General features: G+C 43.3%; 2 protein-coding genes across 4 annotated transcripts in view; one reads left to right on the top strand and one right to left on the bottom strand.

The window, feature by feature from the left end:
* Positions 1–16,967, bottom strand: part of LOC119655906 (flotillin-2) — a 364,992-nt gene that overhangs the window by 170,966 nt on the left and 177,059 nt on the right. The window lies entirely within an intron of this gene.
* Positions 1–16,967, top strand: part of LOC119654693 — an 88,156-nt gene that overhangs the window by 29,462 nt on the left and 41,727 nt on the right. The window contains exon 2 of the mRNA XM_038060205.1: positions 8,039–10,065. Coding sequence (XP_037916133.1) covers positions 8,179–10,065 — 1,887 coding nt within the window. The 5' untranslated portion in view covers positions 8,039–8,178. The remainder of the gene's footprint in view (positions 1–8,038; positions 10,066–16,967) is intronic.

Below are 16,967 nucleotides of genomic sequence, written 5' to 3'. Positions count from 1 at the left end.
TCTGTTTTATCAGAACGTCAGGGGTTTAAGAACCAAGCTGGGGGCCGTCAATTTATCCGCGCTGGTTCAGCAACACCATGCCATCTGTATCTCTGAAACCTGGCTAGACGATGCCATATTATACTCCGAGCTCCCCGAAGGGTACTCCACTTTCCGTTGTGACAGGGACCGGGATGCTTCTCGTAAGTCCACTGGCGGTGGAGTCCTAATTACTATAAAAGATTCACTCCCCGCTGAACTCGTCTTCTCCTCCTCTGGCTTTCCTTTTGATTGTGTTGCTCTTCGTGTCTCCCCGCCCAACTTCCTCCCGTTCATTGTTTCTTGTGTATATGTCCCCTGTGCTAGCCCTTCTCACCTGTATGAAGAATTGTTTGACAGTTTGTCTGAACTCCTTACCGTCAGATTCCCTTCCCTCCCTTTCTTCCTTTGTGGAGATTTCAACCTCCCCATGCTCAACAGGCCTAATCATCCTAGTCTTCCAATTCCTTCCAACAACCTCTCCCATTCTTCCCTCCCACTTTCTTCCTTTATGTATACTTGCTCTGCCCTGAATTTCAATACCACCAAAAACTCCTTGGGCCGCATTCTCGATCTCTTCCTTTCCAACCTCCCCGAGCGCCACCTCTCTTTATTTCCTGGCACATAAAAAATGTAAAAACCGACGCTCACCATCCCGCGGCTGAATTTGAAGCGGAGCTCCCTCGTTCAAAACCCAAAACCAAGCGTAAACCCATTAAGTTCAACTTCCGCAAAGCCGATTTTGACGGTCTGAACTCAGCTTTAGCGTCTTTCAACTGGGTACATATATTAAATAATTCATCGTGTGATCAAGCTCTTAACACCTTCTACAATATCCTCTCTGACCTCCTCTCCTGTTATGTCCCTTCTTCCCCTCCCTGCCTACGTTCTTACCCAACTTGGTTCACAACGGAACTTCATATTAACATTCGCTTGAAACATACACTGAGGAAGAAGTTTCGGGCTTCTAAAAATGACGCCGACCTTGCTCACTTTAAAGCTATACGATCTACTGTGAAGTCAATGGTCAGAAAAGCGCGTAAAAGGTACCTATTTAGCGTCGAAGCCGCCCTTGCCCGCGGTAACTTAAAACCCTTTTGGTCTCACGCTCGCAACTCTCGCAATCCAACTCAATCTGTCCCTTCTTCTATCAGCTTCGCTGACTCCACTGCCAACTCCCCACAACAATCCTTCGACCTTCTCTGCACCTACTTCTCTTCAGTGTTTTCTCCCTCGAGCCCTTCACCCTCTACACCTTTCATAACCACAGACTCCTCCGAATCACTAGCCATTCCTCTCCTTACGCCTTCCTTGGTTGAGTTCCTCATTGGTAACCTCGACCCCAATGTCGGACCTGGCCCCGATAGGCTTCCTAATCTCTTCCTCTTTAACTGTAGAAAACACATTTCCCTCCCCCTGTGTATAATCTACAACAAAAGTCTAGACGAATGCTCCTTTCCCCGTCTCTGGAAAGAGGCCCTTATCATTCCTATCCTCAAGAGCGGAGACCCTTCCCTTGCTGTGAACTAACGCCCCATTTCCCTTCTCTCCGCTTGCTCCAAAATCCTAGAAAGATACGTCAACGACTGGTTGACCGCGCACTTCGGTCACCTCATTGTCAAAGAGCAGCATGGTTTCGTGAAACATAGATCAACGGCTTCAAATCTTCTGGTCTTTACCAATTTTGTTGCTAAACGCTTGAATTCACGACAGGAGGTACATGCTGTCTATACTGATTTCTCCAAAGCCTTGACACCGTTGACCATAACATTCTCCTCTCTAAACTTTCTTCGCTAGACTTCCCTCCCTCAGTCATCTCCTGGCTTTCCTCCTATCTCTCATACCGTTCCTGCAAAGTTTCTTTTCATGGTCACTCATCTCGTTCCTTCTCTCCTTCCTCTGGTGTTCCCCAAGGCTCTACACTTGGCCCCCTACTCTTCCTGTTTTTTATCAATGACCTCGCCTCCATCCTCACCTGTCCGTATTTGCTTTACGCAGACAACCTTAAATTGTTTGCCTCTGTTTCGTCTCCATTGGACTGTGCTCTCTTACAATCCAACCTTGATAATTTAGCCCGTTGGTGTTCGGTCAACAAGCTAACACTGAATGTCAACAAATGTCACTGGATGCGCTATTCCCTGAAACCCTCCCCATCATCCTTTTCCTATTCTCTCAGTGGTCAACCCCTTTCACTACTGACCTCCTTCAAAGACCTGGGTGTAATATTCGACGACAAACTTCGTTTCAATTCCCACTTCGTTGACATCATCAATAGAGCTTCCAAAATGTCTGGTTTTATCCTACGTTCCTCGTCCGACTTTACCTCAATCCAGCCCTCCTTAACACTCTTCAATTCCCTTGTCAAAAACATCCTTGAATATTGCTGTGTAGTCTGGTCCCCCTACCGCATCCGTGACGGCCGCGCTCTTGAAGCTGTACAACGCAAATTCACCCGGACCCTCTTTTACAAAAAGAACCTTCCACGGGTTGATTATCCGTCACGACTCCGCACCCTCAATCTCCCCTCCCTACAGCAACGCCGTATCTTTCTTGATATGTGTACTCTTTTCAAACTCTGCAATGGTCTGATGGACTGCTCCGCCAACTCGGATATTACTCTCCGTATCGCCTCGTCTCATGACACACGTAATGCGGACATTTTTGATGTACCCTTCGCCGAGCTCGAGATTTACTTTCACTCTCCGATCCCGAGGTTTTGCCGGTCCTACAATGCCCTACAGCTTGGTTCCTTTAACTCTATGTCTCTCTCTAGCTTTAAGCGTAAAATATGCCATTTACTTGCTCCTCCCTCTGAGGACAATATGTAATAAGAAATTTGCTTTCTGTGTATTGTCCTCATTAAATACATAAATAAATAAATAAATATCGTTGCTTCGATATTTCAATTGAATCGGGGCCTTTGAGCGTATTAGAGCATTTCATTAAGCTCGGAACGGTACACTACAAGACCTGTAGGAGGAAATGTGGTCATCTAGTTACAATACAAGTTCCTCTGCTAGCACTAAGATTCAAAATGCTTTCGCTACGATAACCTAGCGTTCCAAAAACTGGGCCAAGATGTGAATAAGATTACGAAAAACCGACCCGGTGGCCGCTGGTGTAGAGCGAACTTGACTGGGAGCCATTGCGAAAGGCATCGTAAAGTGGGAGAGCATTGTTCCTTTCCAAAGCTTCCAGCTGGGCATAAGGCAAGACGTACGGAGTGGACATCTCTCACACGCCAGTATAGAGAGGTCAAAGGTTATATGAAACGACGGCTTCCTTTCTTCTAGACGAGAGTCCTCCCCGTTTAGTATGCCGTAAGTTACGCTGGATCGCTGCCTCAGCTCTTCCATCTCCAAACTTGTCTGGACTGCTTACTTGCCAGAAATGAATTTTACTGCGGACTCCTATCAAAAATTTTGAACTACAAACCCAGCAGAACATCCTGAGTGGTGTTAAGGCAGAATAAGGACACCACCACAAAATATGGACTTGCGATGCTAGAAAAGCGACATAGAGCGCATTTTAACCGAAAAAGATAGCGACGCAGCTCGAATGGCAATACCTTTCAGCGTATAGCAAAGGCCCTTCAATCCAGAAACTTCGAGAACTCAATCCTACGAGACGAACACCAAGGTGATAGAACTCTTGAGGTATGATACGAAGGAACGGAAGGAAAACTCTACTCTACAAGGTGATGTAACTAAACGACACCTGTTTGATGTGAAAAGGACGTGTAAATCGAAAAACGCAGGCAAACTACGTAGCCTCGACATACCAAAATGAAGATGGAGCCAGAATAGGCTATCATCCAGAGCTTGAAATAATTGTAACCTAACGAATGTTGGGCCCTGATCCTAATAAACGCCTGGCCCCAATTTGGATGAACCCGACGAATGCCTATCCCACATTGGGCGCCATTTTTTAAAAGTCGTGAAACTAGGGAAAGCCACTCAAATCAATGACTAGTCCAAAGCTATCCCAAAAACCTGCCTGAAGTAATGAAGTAATCGTATTCGAATATGCCCCGAAGAGGATAGGCACATGTGTCAGTATTTAAAAATGGATCCGCTTCAGAAGGATTTATATAAGCCATTAATATTTAGCCATTTAGGTTGAGCATAAAAGAACTATTTCCCGTTTTGGGCTAAAATATATTTTTTTGTTAACAGTAGCCGTATTTCAGGAACCAGCTGTTCGTTTCTTCAGTGTGGAATTCAGGTTTACAAACTTTAGTAACTCGGAATACCGGAGCGCTTCAAGTATTGTTATGTTCACTTTATGTGAGGAACCCTCTTTGCACATTTTTAACCTTATTAAAATCGGTTTACTGTCTGTCGCGCCTTTCGACATATATAGTTCAAAAAGCCCACGGATCCTCTTCCCGCCCAACCGGACCGGGGGGCGACCAACCTAAGGATGGGCTGAAGGCAACATAAAAAGACCCGCATCACAATGATGATACGTTTTAACGCAAAGTGTGTGCGACCATGCGAAAATGTATTGCTACATCCGAAGTCGCAAACACTTCAACCAATGACGCGGTGGTTCTACACTACAGAGACATGGATCTTATATCGAAGACAGTGTGGATCAAGACTGAAACCCACTAGGTCAGATTGTTACCGGACAGGTATCTTCGGACTATAGCACAGGTTGCAAGGACAACCGCTTTTTGTACCTCCATGTATAGTCCTAAGATCGAGCATTTTCAGTGCTTTATGTAAGTTCTGCTGGATGGTCACCTCTTCACAGTTGCATAACCTACAACTGGAGTTGGTGATTGAGGAGTCGAGAAGACTGTACCGTTTATAATTTTTTGTTGGGAGCGAAGCATCCTGAATTGAATTTAAGAATGCTTCGGTCTCATTGAAAAGAACACCATTAGTCAACCATTTGTTGGAGGCTTCGATGCCTGACAACTACAAATTTTTTATGTGACCTCCGTGAATAGGTTTCTCTTTCGACATGTCGATCTTCTGTTGGACTGAAGTAATATTCGACATGGGATCCCATTCTCTGCTTCTCAAGTTCAAAGGAGAATCGAAAATATGCCATGTTTGACTTGGAACCCATATTTGGATTCAAAGCCAAACAAAACCACAATGAGCTTAGAGAGTCGCCTTGGAAAATGCCACGCCTGATTGGTATCTCTCCTGATGTTTGTGAGGATACCGATAGCTTCGTGCTCCAATTCTTCATCACTGTTCTGAGGAGAAGAACCACATTCGGATTAATTTTGCACAAGCGTAGCACTTGTAGTAACCACGAATGTGATATGGAGTCAAAGGCTGATTCATAATCGATGTAGGCTGTCGAGATATTTGTCGCGACCGTATCGATTACAAGCTGTTCTTCACAGCCTGGGAAGCCTTTTGCGCATTCTTTTTGCTCCTCAGCTATAAATTTATGAACATCAAGATGTTTTGAGATGTTCGCGCACAAAACTGAAGTGAAGATCTTGTAGATGGGAGGAACACAATTAATTGTTCGACATTTTGAAGGAGAAGAGGCACCCTGTGCCTTGGGGATGAGAAAATTTATCCCCTTGGTGAAAAATTATTCGGATCGATAATCATCTGATTAAAATGGTTTGCCAATACCCGTTAAATACTCTTGGACCGTTTAAGCCAGAAGTTGTGAATCTTATCAACCCCTGGCGCTTTCCATTACCTGTCTTTTCAAGGGTTGCTTCTACGTCCGCTTCAGTAATGTCAGGCATGGTCATTTCGGGGAGGGCTTCGCATGAACGCATAAGGTGTGGGAGCCACGCTGCTTCTAAATTGCAACGGCTAAGTTCGCTCCAAACACTTCTCCAGAAGTTTTCTGCCTGATCCAGATCGAGGTTACCTTCCCCAATTGAGTTGGTGACATTTTTATAAAATCCCCGTTGGTTCTGGAAGAACAAGGTGTTGTCTGTCCTTCGGTGAAAGCTCTTTTAATACCTACGGTTGCGATTGGAGCATACCGCAAGTTTCTGCTTCAGCACCTCGAGGATTTCGTCGATTGGCACATCATTGGAAAGATGGTAGTTTCCAATGATGTTCGCAACGCACCTGTGCACACTTGGTGCTGGATTTCCAAGAAATGCTTGCGTGACACGGTCAATCTCCTTTCTCAACTTTTCGACTTTTTTATTGAGCCGAAATACCCAGAACGGTAAAGTCCTCCTACGCATACTTCTGTTATTCGCTCGAAGATATTGATTATAGAGGCGGATAACCATGGCAGCTGCAACGTAGATCAGGCTGTGAACCTCTGTAGCAGTAATCTCGCTAGCCAAACGATCAGCCAAAATTCTATCAACGGCAGCAATGATTTTAGTAGTTTAGTTTTAGTAGTTGCCTAGCGTCTGGGAGAATCTCAGTATATTCTGTGAATGCGACCTGGAATGCGGTCAAAGCCTCATTATAAATTGGGTCGACATCCCCAGTTACTAGGCTTCTCCTGGCTACTGGGTTCATGGAATACCTTACAGGTGGAGTACTTGTGTTGCTTCTTTGAATAGTTCGGTAATTTGATGACTCCAGACCGGGCTCAAGTGAAACCTGTTGGAAGGTTTGTTGCCTAGTTAGTAGGGCAACTCGGTTGTTATTCACTATCACCCGGTACTGGTTGACGACGTTCTGTTCCGGAACATGAACGCGTCATGTAGTCGATGTCTGTGCCCTGATGGATTCCGTTTCAAATCCGTGACACGGTAATAGGCACGGACGATAAATTCGTTGAATTGGTTCATTCAAACTTTACGACGCCTAGGTCTTCCGTCTCTGGTGGTTGACGGCATAACCGCCAAAACATCCAAGGGCGAAGAGCCGCTCTGATGTTGTTGAGCGACTCTTAACCGTGCTGGGTACTGTCTTCGTGTCCCTGGGGTCCCATCAAAAGAATTTCAAATATTATCCCCAATTTTGTTCCCACGAGTGTTGGGGAGGCAGTCAAACCTGCAACAGAGCCCCAATGTTGCAATGCCTCATGGTTACTTCCAAAGGTAGGGAAGGTAGTTGGAGGGGAGCCGCTAAAATACAGTGTAACGTCACTGCAATTCATCCGATAGGCGCGCCGATTCCTTCACCCCGGATTACGGATTTGTTAAGGAGGTTTACTCCCACTGAAAGGGAAGAATCGGTAAGGGACGGCGAACACAAAGGGAAACGTTCTGCTTGTCCGCGGCTATTTATTTACAAGATTACCTTGCGATATTCGTAGCTGACCCGGTAGGCCATGTCATTATCCGCAACCCATGACACGCGCCTGGTCATATGCAGCTCTGCGTTTGCCAGTCAGGTCGGGATTAACCTGGTGATTATTCGCAAATATTATTTTGAGCTAACCGAATTGCTGTGAGTTCAGGAGGAGCAGCTACTAATGGCGGAGCGAGTTGCCTCTCAAATTAGTGCGGCCAACCATTCGTAGATGGCGGAACCGGAACCATTGAAATACAACAAACTTTCCAGAATGTTCTATATTAACGCTTATACTGATGCCAGCTTTCATATGTCTAGCATAAACTTAAGGGGGGTTTTAACGTAAATTTCAAAAATATAGTAATATGCTATTAACTTTATTTGAGCAGATATCGTAATGGAACATGTTTCGAAGGCTAGATTTTTTTCAGATTCTTCGGGTGACAGATGAACAGCCAGATAGACAGACCGACAGATACTTTAGTTTCATACAAAGCCTTAAAAAGTACAAATTATCTTACAATACAAATACAATACAAAACGTTGAATATCCTTCGGCAATTTTCAATTCCAGAAGAAGACATACTGCAGAAATTTATTTCATGTTATCTTTCCTTTATCAGCAACTTACACTTACGTTGCTGGCATTATTTCACCTGGTTCATTCCAATTTTGAAGGAACCTATACGTTACCTGAAAAAAAACGAGACAAAAAGCTATTAGAATTTATTCAAAACTAATTTTATATTGCATATTCATAATTTGTAAATATTAGCGCTTCAATTTTCTTTCAAAGCCACCCACTTATCGCCGTCATTTTTCGATTTCAGGTTTCTTGGAAATGCAAATATCCAGCACTTGGGCATATTCAGAAAAACAAACTACTCCTTAGAAATCTGAAGGAATCATTTTGCACCGTATATACTTACAAAAGGAAGGAAACCGCGCTACGAAATAACAAGAAGAAAACATGGTTCTGAACCTACTACTGGTCTCATCAATAATCAAATCTACATTCGGTGTAGTTACGACCGGCTTATGGTTGATACCGTTAATGTTAGCTACTATTACATACTTCAGATATGACCGACTAGATCCCGAATCACGTCCCATAGATCAACAGATATTTCTCAAAGAATATGACTTTATCGTTGTAGGATCAGGATCAGCAGGAGCTGTTGTTGCAAATCGATTGACGGAAATCCAACCGTGGAAAGTCTTATTACTAGAAGCTGGTCCCGACGAAAATGAAATTTCAGATGTTCCAGCGTTGGCAGCATACCTTCAGCTAAGCAAGCTTGATTGGCAATACAAAACAGAACCTTCTGACAGAGCATGTCTAGGAATGAAGAACAATAGATGCAATTGGCCACGTGGAAAAGTCCTAGGAGGATCGAGTGTTTTAAATTATATGCTATACGTAAGAGGGAATCGGTATGACTATGATCATTGGGAGTCCCTAGGAAATCCGGGTTGGGGGTTCAAGGACGTGCTGCACTATTTTAAGAAATCAGAAGACAATCGTAATCCGTACTTGAACAAAAACAAATACCATCAAACAGGGGGTCTTCTCACGGTTCAGGAATCGCCATGGCATACTCCATTGGTAGCGGCTTTTGTGGAAGCAGGAACTGAAATTGGATACGATAATCGTGACATAAATGGCGAACAGCAAGCGGGCTTCATGATTGCTCAAGGGACAATTCGTCGAGGAAGTCGATGTAGTACTGCCAAAGCCTTCTTGCGACCCATACGATTACGTCCCAACCTGCACATTTCCATGAATTCGCATGTTACAAAAGTTGTCATCAACCCAGTTACTAAGCGTGCCACTGGAGTAGAATTCGTCAAAAATGGAAAGCTCTTCCGAATCAATGCAAGGAAAGAAGTCATTCTTTCAGCTGGAGCCATCAATTCTCCCCAAGTTTTGATGTTGTCAGGTGTAGGACCAAAGTCACATTTAGAAAGTCACGGGATTAAAGTAATCAAGGACCTTCCCGTTGGAGAAAATCTACAAGATCATGTTGGAATGGGCGGACTGACATTTTTAGTTGATAAACCAGTAGCGATTGTGCAGGATCATTTCAATCCAACTTCCTTGACTTATCAATATGTTTTGAACGAAAGGGGCCCAATGACAACGCTTGGAGGTGTTGAAGGATTAGCATTCGTGCATACGAAGTACTCTAACAAGTCAATAGATTGGCCAGACATCCAGTTTCACATGGCACCTGCCTCAATCAATTCAGATAATGGTGCTCAGGTTAAAAAAGTTCTGGGACTGAAAGAGCGCGTCTACAATGATGTCTATAAGCCAATAGGAAACAAGGACAGCTGGACCATTATGCCGTTACTTTTGCGACCCAGATCAAGAGGCTGGGTACGTTTGAAATCGAAAAACCCATTCCAGTATCCTCTAATAAATGCTAACTACTTCGATGATCCCTTGGATATAAAAACTCTTGTGGAAGGAGCAAAAATTGCCCTGCGAGTTGCTGATGCAAGGGTTTTCAAGCAATTTGGCTCAAGAGTTTATAGGAAACATTTACCAAATTGTAAGCACTTGAAGCTGTTGTCAGATGAATACTTGGAATGTCAAGCGAGGACAATATCCATGACCATATATCATCAGAGCGGGACATGTAAGATGGGACCGGCTTGGGATCAAGAAGCAGTGGTAGATCCTCGACTTCGCGTTTATGGAATCAGCGGATTGAGAGTCATTGATGCTAGTATAATGCCCACAGTATCGAGCGGAAACACGAATGCGCCAGTTATTATGATTGCTGAGAAAGGAGCCGATCTTATCAAGGAAGATTGGCTTACCAATCCGGAATATAGAAATGCTGACAAGAGTTAGGAGCTTGTTGAAAACAATTAGATTTACTTGTTTTATAATAGGATTCTCTTTCATTTTACATTTGTATACTAAACATATGAACATATTTACTGTTGTACATAAAAACATAAGCGATCCTTTAGAAATTGTAAGTAATTTTATTTGTGTATTAGTTTGAAAATGTACAATTATGGTAGTGTCGAGATTTAAGGAACGTTTGAAGCTAATTGAGATCTAAAACGATTGTAAACTATTATATGTATACCAAAAACGAGTGAGTAAGATGCAAATTATTATTTAGCAAGTTAACTTACTACTTAATTGATAGCAGCCAAAATAAAGATAAAAGCTAGGCAACAGTGATTGTATAAAATAAAAGAGTAAATTATTGAAATGTAAAGAACGTAGGAAAAATAATAAATCAAAATGTAAAATAAATAAATAAATAATAAGAGATTAGTTGTTGGTGTAAAATTTTAGAAATTTTTTAGAAGTAACCGCAACAAAACGAACTAGGGAGGGGCTTAGTTGGACAAAAAATAACTCCAATTTTTACTGCAAAACAAACGGAGTTTTAGTACCCATCTTTATTTTAAGCTTTCCTGATGCACGCATATCCCCGAAAACTCCTTAGTGTATGCAGGAATGGGTTAGATCTTAGGATCTCCGCTTACAGATATCTATTTGCAATTCAGACCATCCTAGTTCTTTAAAGAAATCAAACTGGCTTAAACTTTCAAGGATAAGACCAACTATCCACTTTTACGAAATGGCCTTCGCAAGATTTTTTAACTTAAATAAATGTCCGCTAAAGCTAACCATTTTATTAAAAATCGAAGCATTTAAAAAGATATTAATTTTAAATGTTCACAATCATCAAAGAACAATACAATTTTGATCAAGGACGACCTTATTGGTTGCCTATGGGGGGCAATGCACCTTTCCTAACCCAGAAAACTTACCCCACCAAATTCCATGCACCTAGCCTTGTCAATAAGAAAAACTTACAAACTGGAAATCTGAACCCCAGAAAATAAAACTCTGATAACAAAGAATTGAAAATGAACATTTTCCTACGTCAGACTCATATGAACTGGCTTTCGCCGAGATGTTTTCATATTTCTTGTTTTCTGGTTTCTTAGTCTTCTTCTATGACGAAACACTCCTCAGTCTCCCGAAGTTTTCTCGGAAGAACGACAATTTTGGAAATAGTGCAATGTGTTTTCCACTGAGTCCCCCATGTGTTTCGGGGTTTTCAAGTTGGTCGTTTACCACCCATTCTAAGCACAATACAATAAATATAAGCCGAGCTCCATCAAGGACCCTCGCATAGGCTCAACATACTCAATATCTGACATTTCCAATACCATCTCCACACTAAAAACAAATGCTTATAACGGGTGGCCCATTTAAAAATTGGAAATTCATTTTGCTATGAAAAACAGCTCAATATATTTCAATGATTGTCCATTTATTTAGAAGGCGGGTTTATGACATTTGGTAGAGTAGGTATCGAGGAACCCAATTAGCGCTGTGGTGCCCCGTTTTGATGCCACAGACTACTAAAACCGTGACCGCTGTTATGAGAGCAAGGAGGCAGAGTCCAGCCGGCTCCTTCAGATCCAGCCCGTAGCAATCACCCTGCAGCTGGAAATATCTTCTAGGTCACCCAAAGGAGCTGGGCAATCGAAGAGGAAGTGTCTGAGGGTTCCCCCTCTTCTCCGCAGCTTCAGGAATGCAAATTGTAGGGTATGCCGAGCCTGGCGGGATGTTTCCCTATGAACCAGTGCCCCGTGCAGACCGTCTTAAACTTGTATGGATTTGCACACGTCTGAAACAGGAGCTGTCATGGTTAGATTTTGTTACAAACAAGCCAAATCTTCCTTGACTTAGCACAAGTGGTGAGCCTTCGCCATCTGAGGTCCGCGGCTATTAATTCGTGTGACTAGATTCCGCCTCTGACAGTCCCCAGCGAAGCACCGATTGTACCCGCCGAAGGGCTGCCAAGAGCAGAGCCCCGCCTGGCTAATCCGTTAGCCCGCCCAACCCGTCTATGTTCCTATGACCGGGAACCCAGAGGAGGGGACCTTGCGCTTGTCGCCCAGACTGTTCAGTGCGTGTCTGCACTCCCTTAACAGCCTGGAGGATATCATCGCTGAGTACAAGATCTTAATGGTCGCTTGGCATTTACATTTATTTACGAAAAATAATTTCTGTTAAATGGCTACCAAGACTGACTTGCCCATTCGGCCGTTCGTCCAAGTCTTCAGTTCCAATTTTTTTGAAGAACCAATCGGTCAACATTGCGCGATAGCTCAAGGGAAATGAACCGAAGACGCCCCAAACATTCACTCATTGTGGGTGCATTGGCTTCTCTTCGACGACGTGCGATAGTTTTGCTTATTAGCATAACCACCGAAGTAGAAATTAACTTCGTCCGAAAAGATGATTTTCCGGTAAAATTAGCCATCCCCGGCCAAACAATCTTTTGTCAGATCATTTACTTTAGTATGACACCCGCATTCAAAGTCTTGGAATGCAAGAAATTCGCATAGAAGTGAAAATAACGGTATGGGAAATATTTTGAGGTCGAGAGACAATGTGCATAGGCCAACAAATTTCTTAAGATATGTGGGATGGGTAGTTTCTGGGAACGGGGACTTGAAGTAACTGACTCTTTTCGGACACTGCACTCTTCCCATTTGCAGCCAATGGCAAAACTAATACCGGCTTCGAAAAGTACTAATCGGGACCTTTACTTTGATACCCAAAATGACTATATTCGGTGAAAAAAATGCATGTATGAGAACCCCCTCCCTTTAAACACACGGCGAAAATATGCAAGGGGATTCACAGGTCACACTTTTCCACCAAATTTCATATCAATAGAAGTAACCATTTCTAAGATAGTAGGTGTGGCAGACAGAAAAACAGAACTGTGAGGAGTTGGCAGGTCCCCACAAGGCGCGTCTCTTCGTGCGGATAAGGGAATGCTCGGCGGATGCATTGGGAAGTGTGTGTTCATGATTATGTCCAGATCGAGTAGGTGGGAGGACATCATCACCCGACGATTCGGGTAAAAGAATAGAAACCTGGGGGCCAAAAAAGTCTAAAAAGGAGAAAGAGAGAATGAAATCCGTTCTGAGGCGGTCATCATCTCAAGCACGGGTAGTATGTCCTAGGCAGACATACTAAGATGAAGGAATGCGGACCCTGATCTAGAAAACTTGGGGGGAAATGTAAGCAATTTTCGAAGGAACCAAAAGGAGTGGGAAAGATCCGAAAAGAGCAAAGCAAGAACCTGGACGAGATCACTTCTAGGGTGGAAATCTGCACTAGCTTAGCGGAGCAGTTCAACCTGAGCGGCTTGCAGGAGGTATTAATTGTAAGCTTCAAAAAAGCGTATGGAGGAACAGCAGCAGCTGCGCCCAGGCGGTCGGGAAGGCCCGTATTTGGGGGGCAACCTGTCGTCTTAGAGAGCAAACCTTTTTGAAGAGATGATTCAAGTGTCTTCTGTACGACGCATGAATTGAAGGTACAAGTAGCTATAATAAGCGAACCCTATAGAAGTTCCAACAATAATGTAGGGGTAGCCGACGCTACAAGTAAGCCGGCTTTGTGGGCATGCCGGGACCAAGTCAACCAGGAGGGGATATGTTGGACAGATTGGTGTTGGACGCAAAAGGACGGAGACTAAAAGTTATCGCCGGCGACATCAATGCATAGGCCATAGAATGGATAAGTTCATTAACCAATGTAAGAGGGGTCCGGTTCGGTTGTGGATTTGTTGTCTTTTGTTAGTTCTTCACTAGCACGCACTCCTGGTACATCAATGAGTACTACACCCCCAGTGATCACCAAGCAATCGTCTTTGACTTGCAAACCACGCCAAGGGGCTGGGGACCTACCCGTCCAAGAATGAGGAGAACGTCAGATTGGTCTGCAAAATCAATTGCCGAGCAAACATTCATAATTGGACCAGGATACTATATGAAACACACCCTCAGAGAGAGCCCTACAAGTTTCAACATGTGTTTGGAACTACGTGGACCGATACCAATGCACTGCAAACATACACAGAACTAACGCCAGTCTTTATGTGCAGAATTTTGGTCACGGCCATCGGGGTTGAAGGATTTTCCGTCTCCGCTGGAAGTTGAATCTCCTGTATAAAGTCTTCTTGTCCAATCTGTATTCATAATGCATGATATCAAAATCTAATCTAATCTAATAAGGCATCAACCTCCGTTGGTGATTATAGGAATACAGGAGAGAGAATCAAGCACAAGATCTTGACTGCCCTTTCGATGTATGATATCAAAATCTAATCTCTACAATGCTAAAGCAAGCCTGAGCAGCCATGCACATCGGATTGGTTCATTAGCCACATTTGAGTGATGCATGCTTTGTAATATTCTCACCCCTTCGACAAACACTCGAAACATCTTAGCTGCTTGGGTCGCGGCCAGATATTCCTGTTCAGTAACCGTATAATTCTACTGAGCCTGAGTAAACTTCCTCTACTTCTCCATCTTCTGCATAAACACCGGTTCATTGCCACATTGACTCGCGCCTGTAGGGAAAGCAGTCAATATCGTTTAATTATTCACCTCGCTCAACAACTGCAAATGCTAAAGGAACGTTTCTATTATTGGTGCTAAGTCGTCGAGATGAACGGCAGGGTCATGAACTGGCAGACCGATCGCCTGAAACTGGGAGGCAGTCTTGTCCTTGGGTGACTTGCACAAGGAAATCTACCAGAATGCATTCTTTTGGATGATATTGAGGCCTTTTTAGGGCCCTTATATAATCTTGACATGTCAAAGCCTAAGGGATTCGAAAGGCGTTATAAAATAAACAGCGATGCCATAAAAGTTTTCCGGCACTTTCAGTAAATTCATTCAACCTACAATCTTACACATTGGATGCATGACGTGAAGGGGACTCCTTAGCCTAGCTAGCACAGAAGTGTTTCAACGGAATACTTAAGTGGGGCTGCACTTTCCCTACTTTCCAAAAAGATCTGCTCTCGTGATTGGCTAGTCAATCTGGTTTGTAATAAAGATGTTCTTACCCATCATATATATACCAGAGAAATCAGGCTAGCATCAATTTTCTGACGCAGGAAAACCACATCAGGAAATTGTCAGAATCGACTTCTTTATTGCATAGATCATTACCTTAGCTATTTCAGAATATACTGCTAAACTGGCGTTTCTCCAGATTTCATGGGCGTATGACAGAAACGAGCGCCCAGGAGGTAGTTGTTTTATGTCCTTACAAAATCTTGTAACGCTATATAAGTAACGCATTTATAAGTACTTGGCGTCAGTCCCTTCTATAAGTGCAGTTATATTTGTTGCAACTGTATTGCGTTCGTAATTAGGAGTGATAAATGTCTTCACATCCGAAAGGGGACTTTTTAAACAATTTTTATTTCAAACGGGTTTTTCTCTAAATGACGTTTTTCATATTTGTGGGAATTTTCACTCAAAAGTAATAAATTGATAATTGCGAAATTTGGAGGTATGATTCTCTATAAAACTATGAAAAACATGAACCATGGACATTTACATTTAAGGGTTTTTTTTGCATAATTAGTGAAAATTGAAATATTTTTTCAACACCTGCAACCGCATTCTGGTTCATATCCTTAGAAAATAAGATAATGATGTAAAATTAAAACCTTTTTGGTTTTAGATAAAGATCGGAGTCGCTACACGTCCCGTAGTTGGAGAACTCTAGTTACGACTTTCAGTGGAATGATGTCACGTAACTTTTTAAAGTTTTCTAAAGTTTGTCTAAAGCAAAACCTTATTAAAATTGGTTTACTGTCTGTCTGTTTATTGGAGCCACAAGGTAGGAGACCCGCACCCCGGAAGCCAAAATCCAAAAGAACACCAGGATGATCTGCAAAAGCGATGGATGACCAGAAATTCATGAAGGTGTGGCTAGACTTGCCTAGCAAAGCAGGCACCTCCACGGATAGAGCTCTCCACATCACACAGAGCATCTCTAAAGCATGTGACACGTGACACGTCGATGCCTAAGAGATGCTCATTTCCCACTAGAAGACCCAATTATTGGTGGAATAGTGAACTTCTTCGATCGATTTGAGCCAGACAAACGGCTTAGAAGGCAATAGGTAGGATCGATCAAGGACAAAAGGAGCATGCCTATAGGGAAGTTCACAAGAACCTCAAGCTTGCCGTCCAGCAAAGTAAGAGGGAATGTTTTAAAGAGCTCTGTTTGGAAGCGGACATAAGTCCATGGGGTAGCGCCTATAAAATCGTGACAGGACAATTCAGAGGCCGATCACCTCCGCAAATCTTGTGCCCTATGCTCTTGTTGAAAGTAATCCAGGAGTTATTTCCCTAGCGAAAGGGGGTTACTGACACCTTCCAGCGTCCCCCGAATGTGACGGCACGAGCTGCTGGAGATCTGTTGTCGAATAGGCGGCAACAAAGCCCCGGGTCTGGACGGCATACCAAATAAGGCCCTCAAACTTGTCGCTAAATGTAGACCGGATATGTTCGGGGAGCTGTTCGAAACGTGCATGTCCGAAGGTATTTTTTCTGCACCATGGAAACGGCAAAATTGGTGCTGGTGCCTAAGGCTGGCAAACCTCCAGGGGAACCGTCCTCTTATAGACCCATATGTCTTCTAGACACTATGGGGAAAATGTTGGAGTGTCGTACTCCCAGTCGTCGAGAGCCAGTATGGGTTTCGTAAAGCCAGATCAACCATTCATGCCATCAAAATGGTTACTGGCTTGATCGAAAATGCAATTCATGGAAAGGGTTATACCAGCAAATGTTGCGTGTTGGTAACCCTGGATGTGAGGAATACATTCAACTCTGGCAATTGGAACTTATACGAAACTGATTGAAATAATAAAAACTTGTTGTTTCTTTTTCGTT

This window comes from Hermetia illucens, chromosome 4, assembly GCF_905115235.1.
Source record: "Hermetia illucens chromosome 4, iHerIll2.2.curated.20191125, whole genome shotgun sequence".
In the NCBI taxonomy this organism is placed as follows: Eukaryota; Metazoa; Arthropoda; class Insecta; order Diptera; family Stratiomyidae; genus Hermetia; species Hermetia illucens.
Note: the sequence above shows the minus strand (reverse complement) of the source record. Positions and strands in the feature narration are given on the sequence as shown.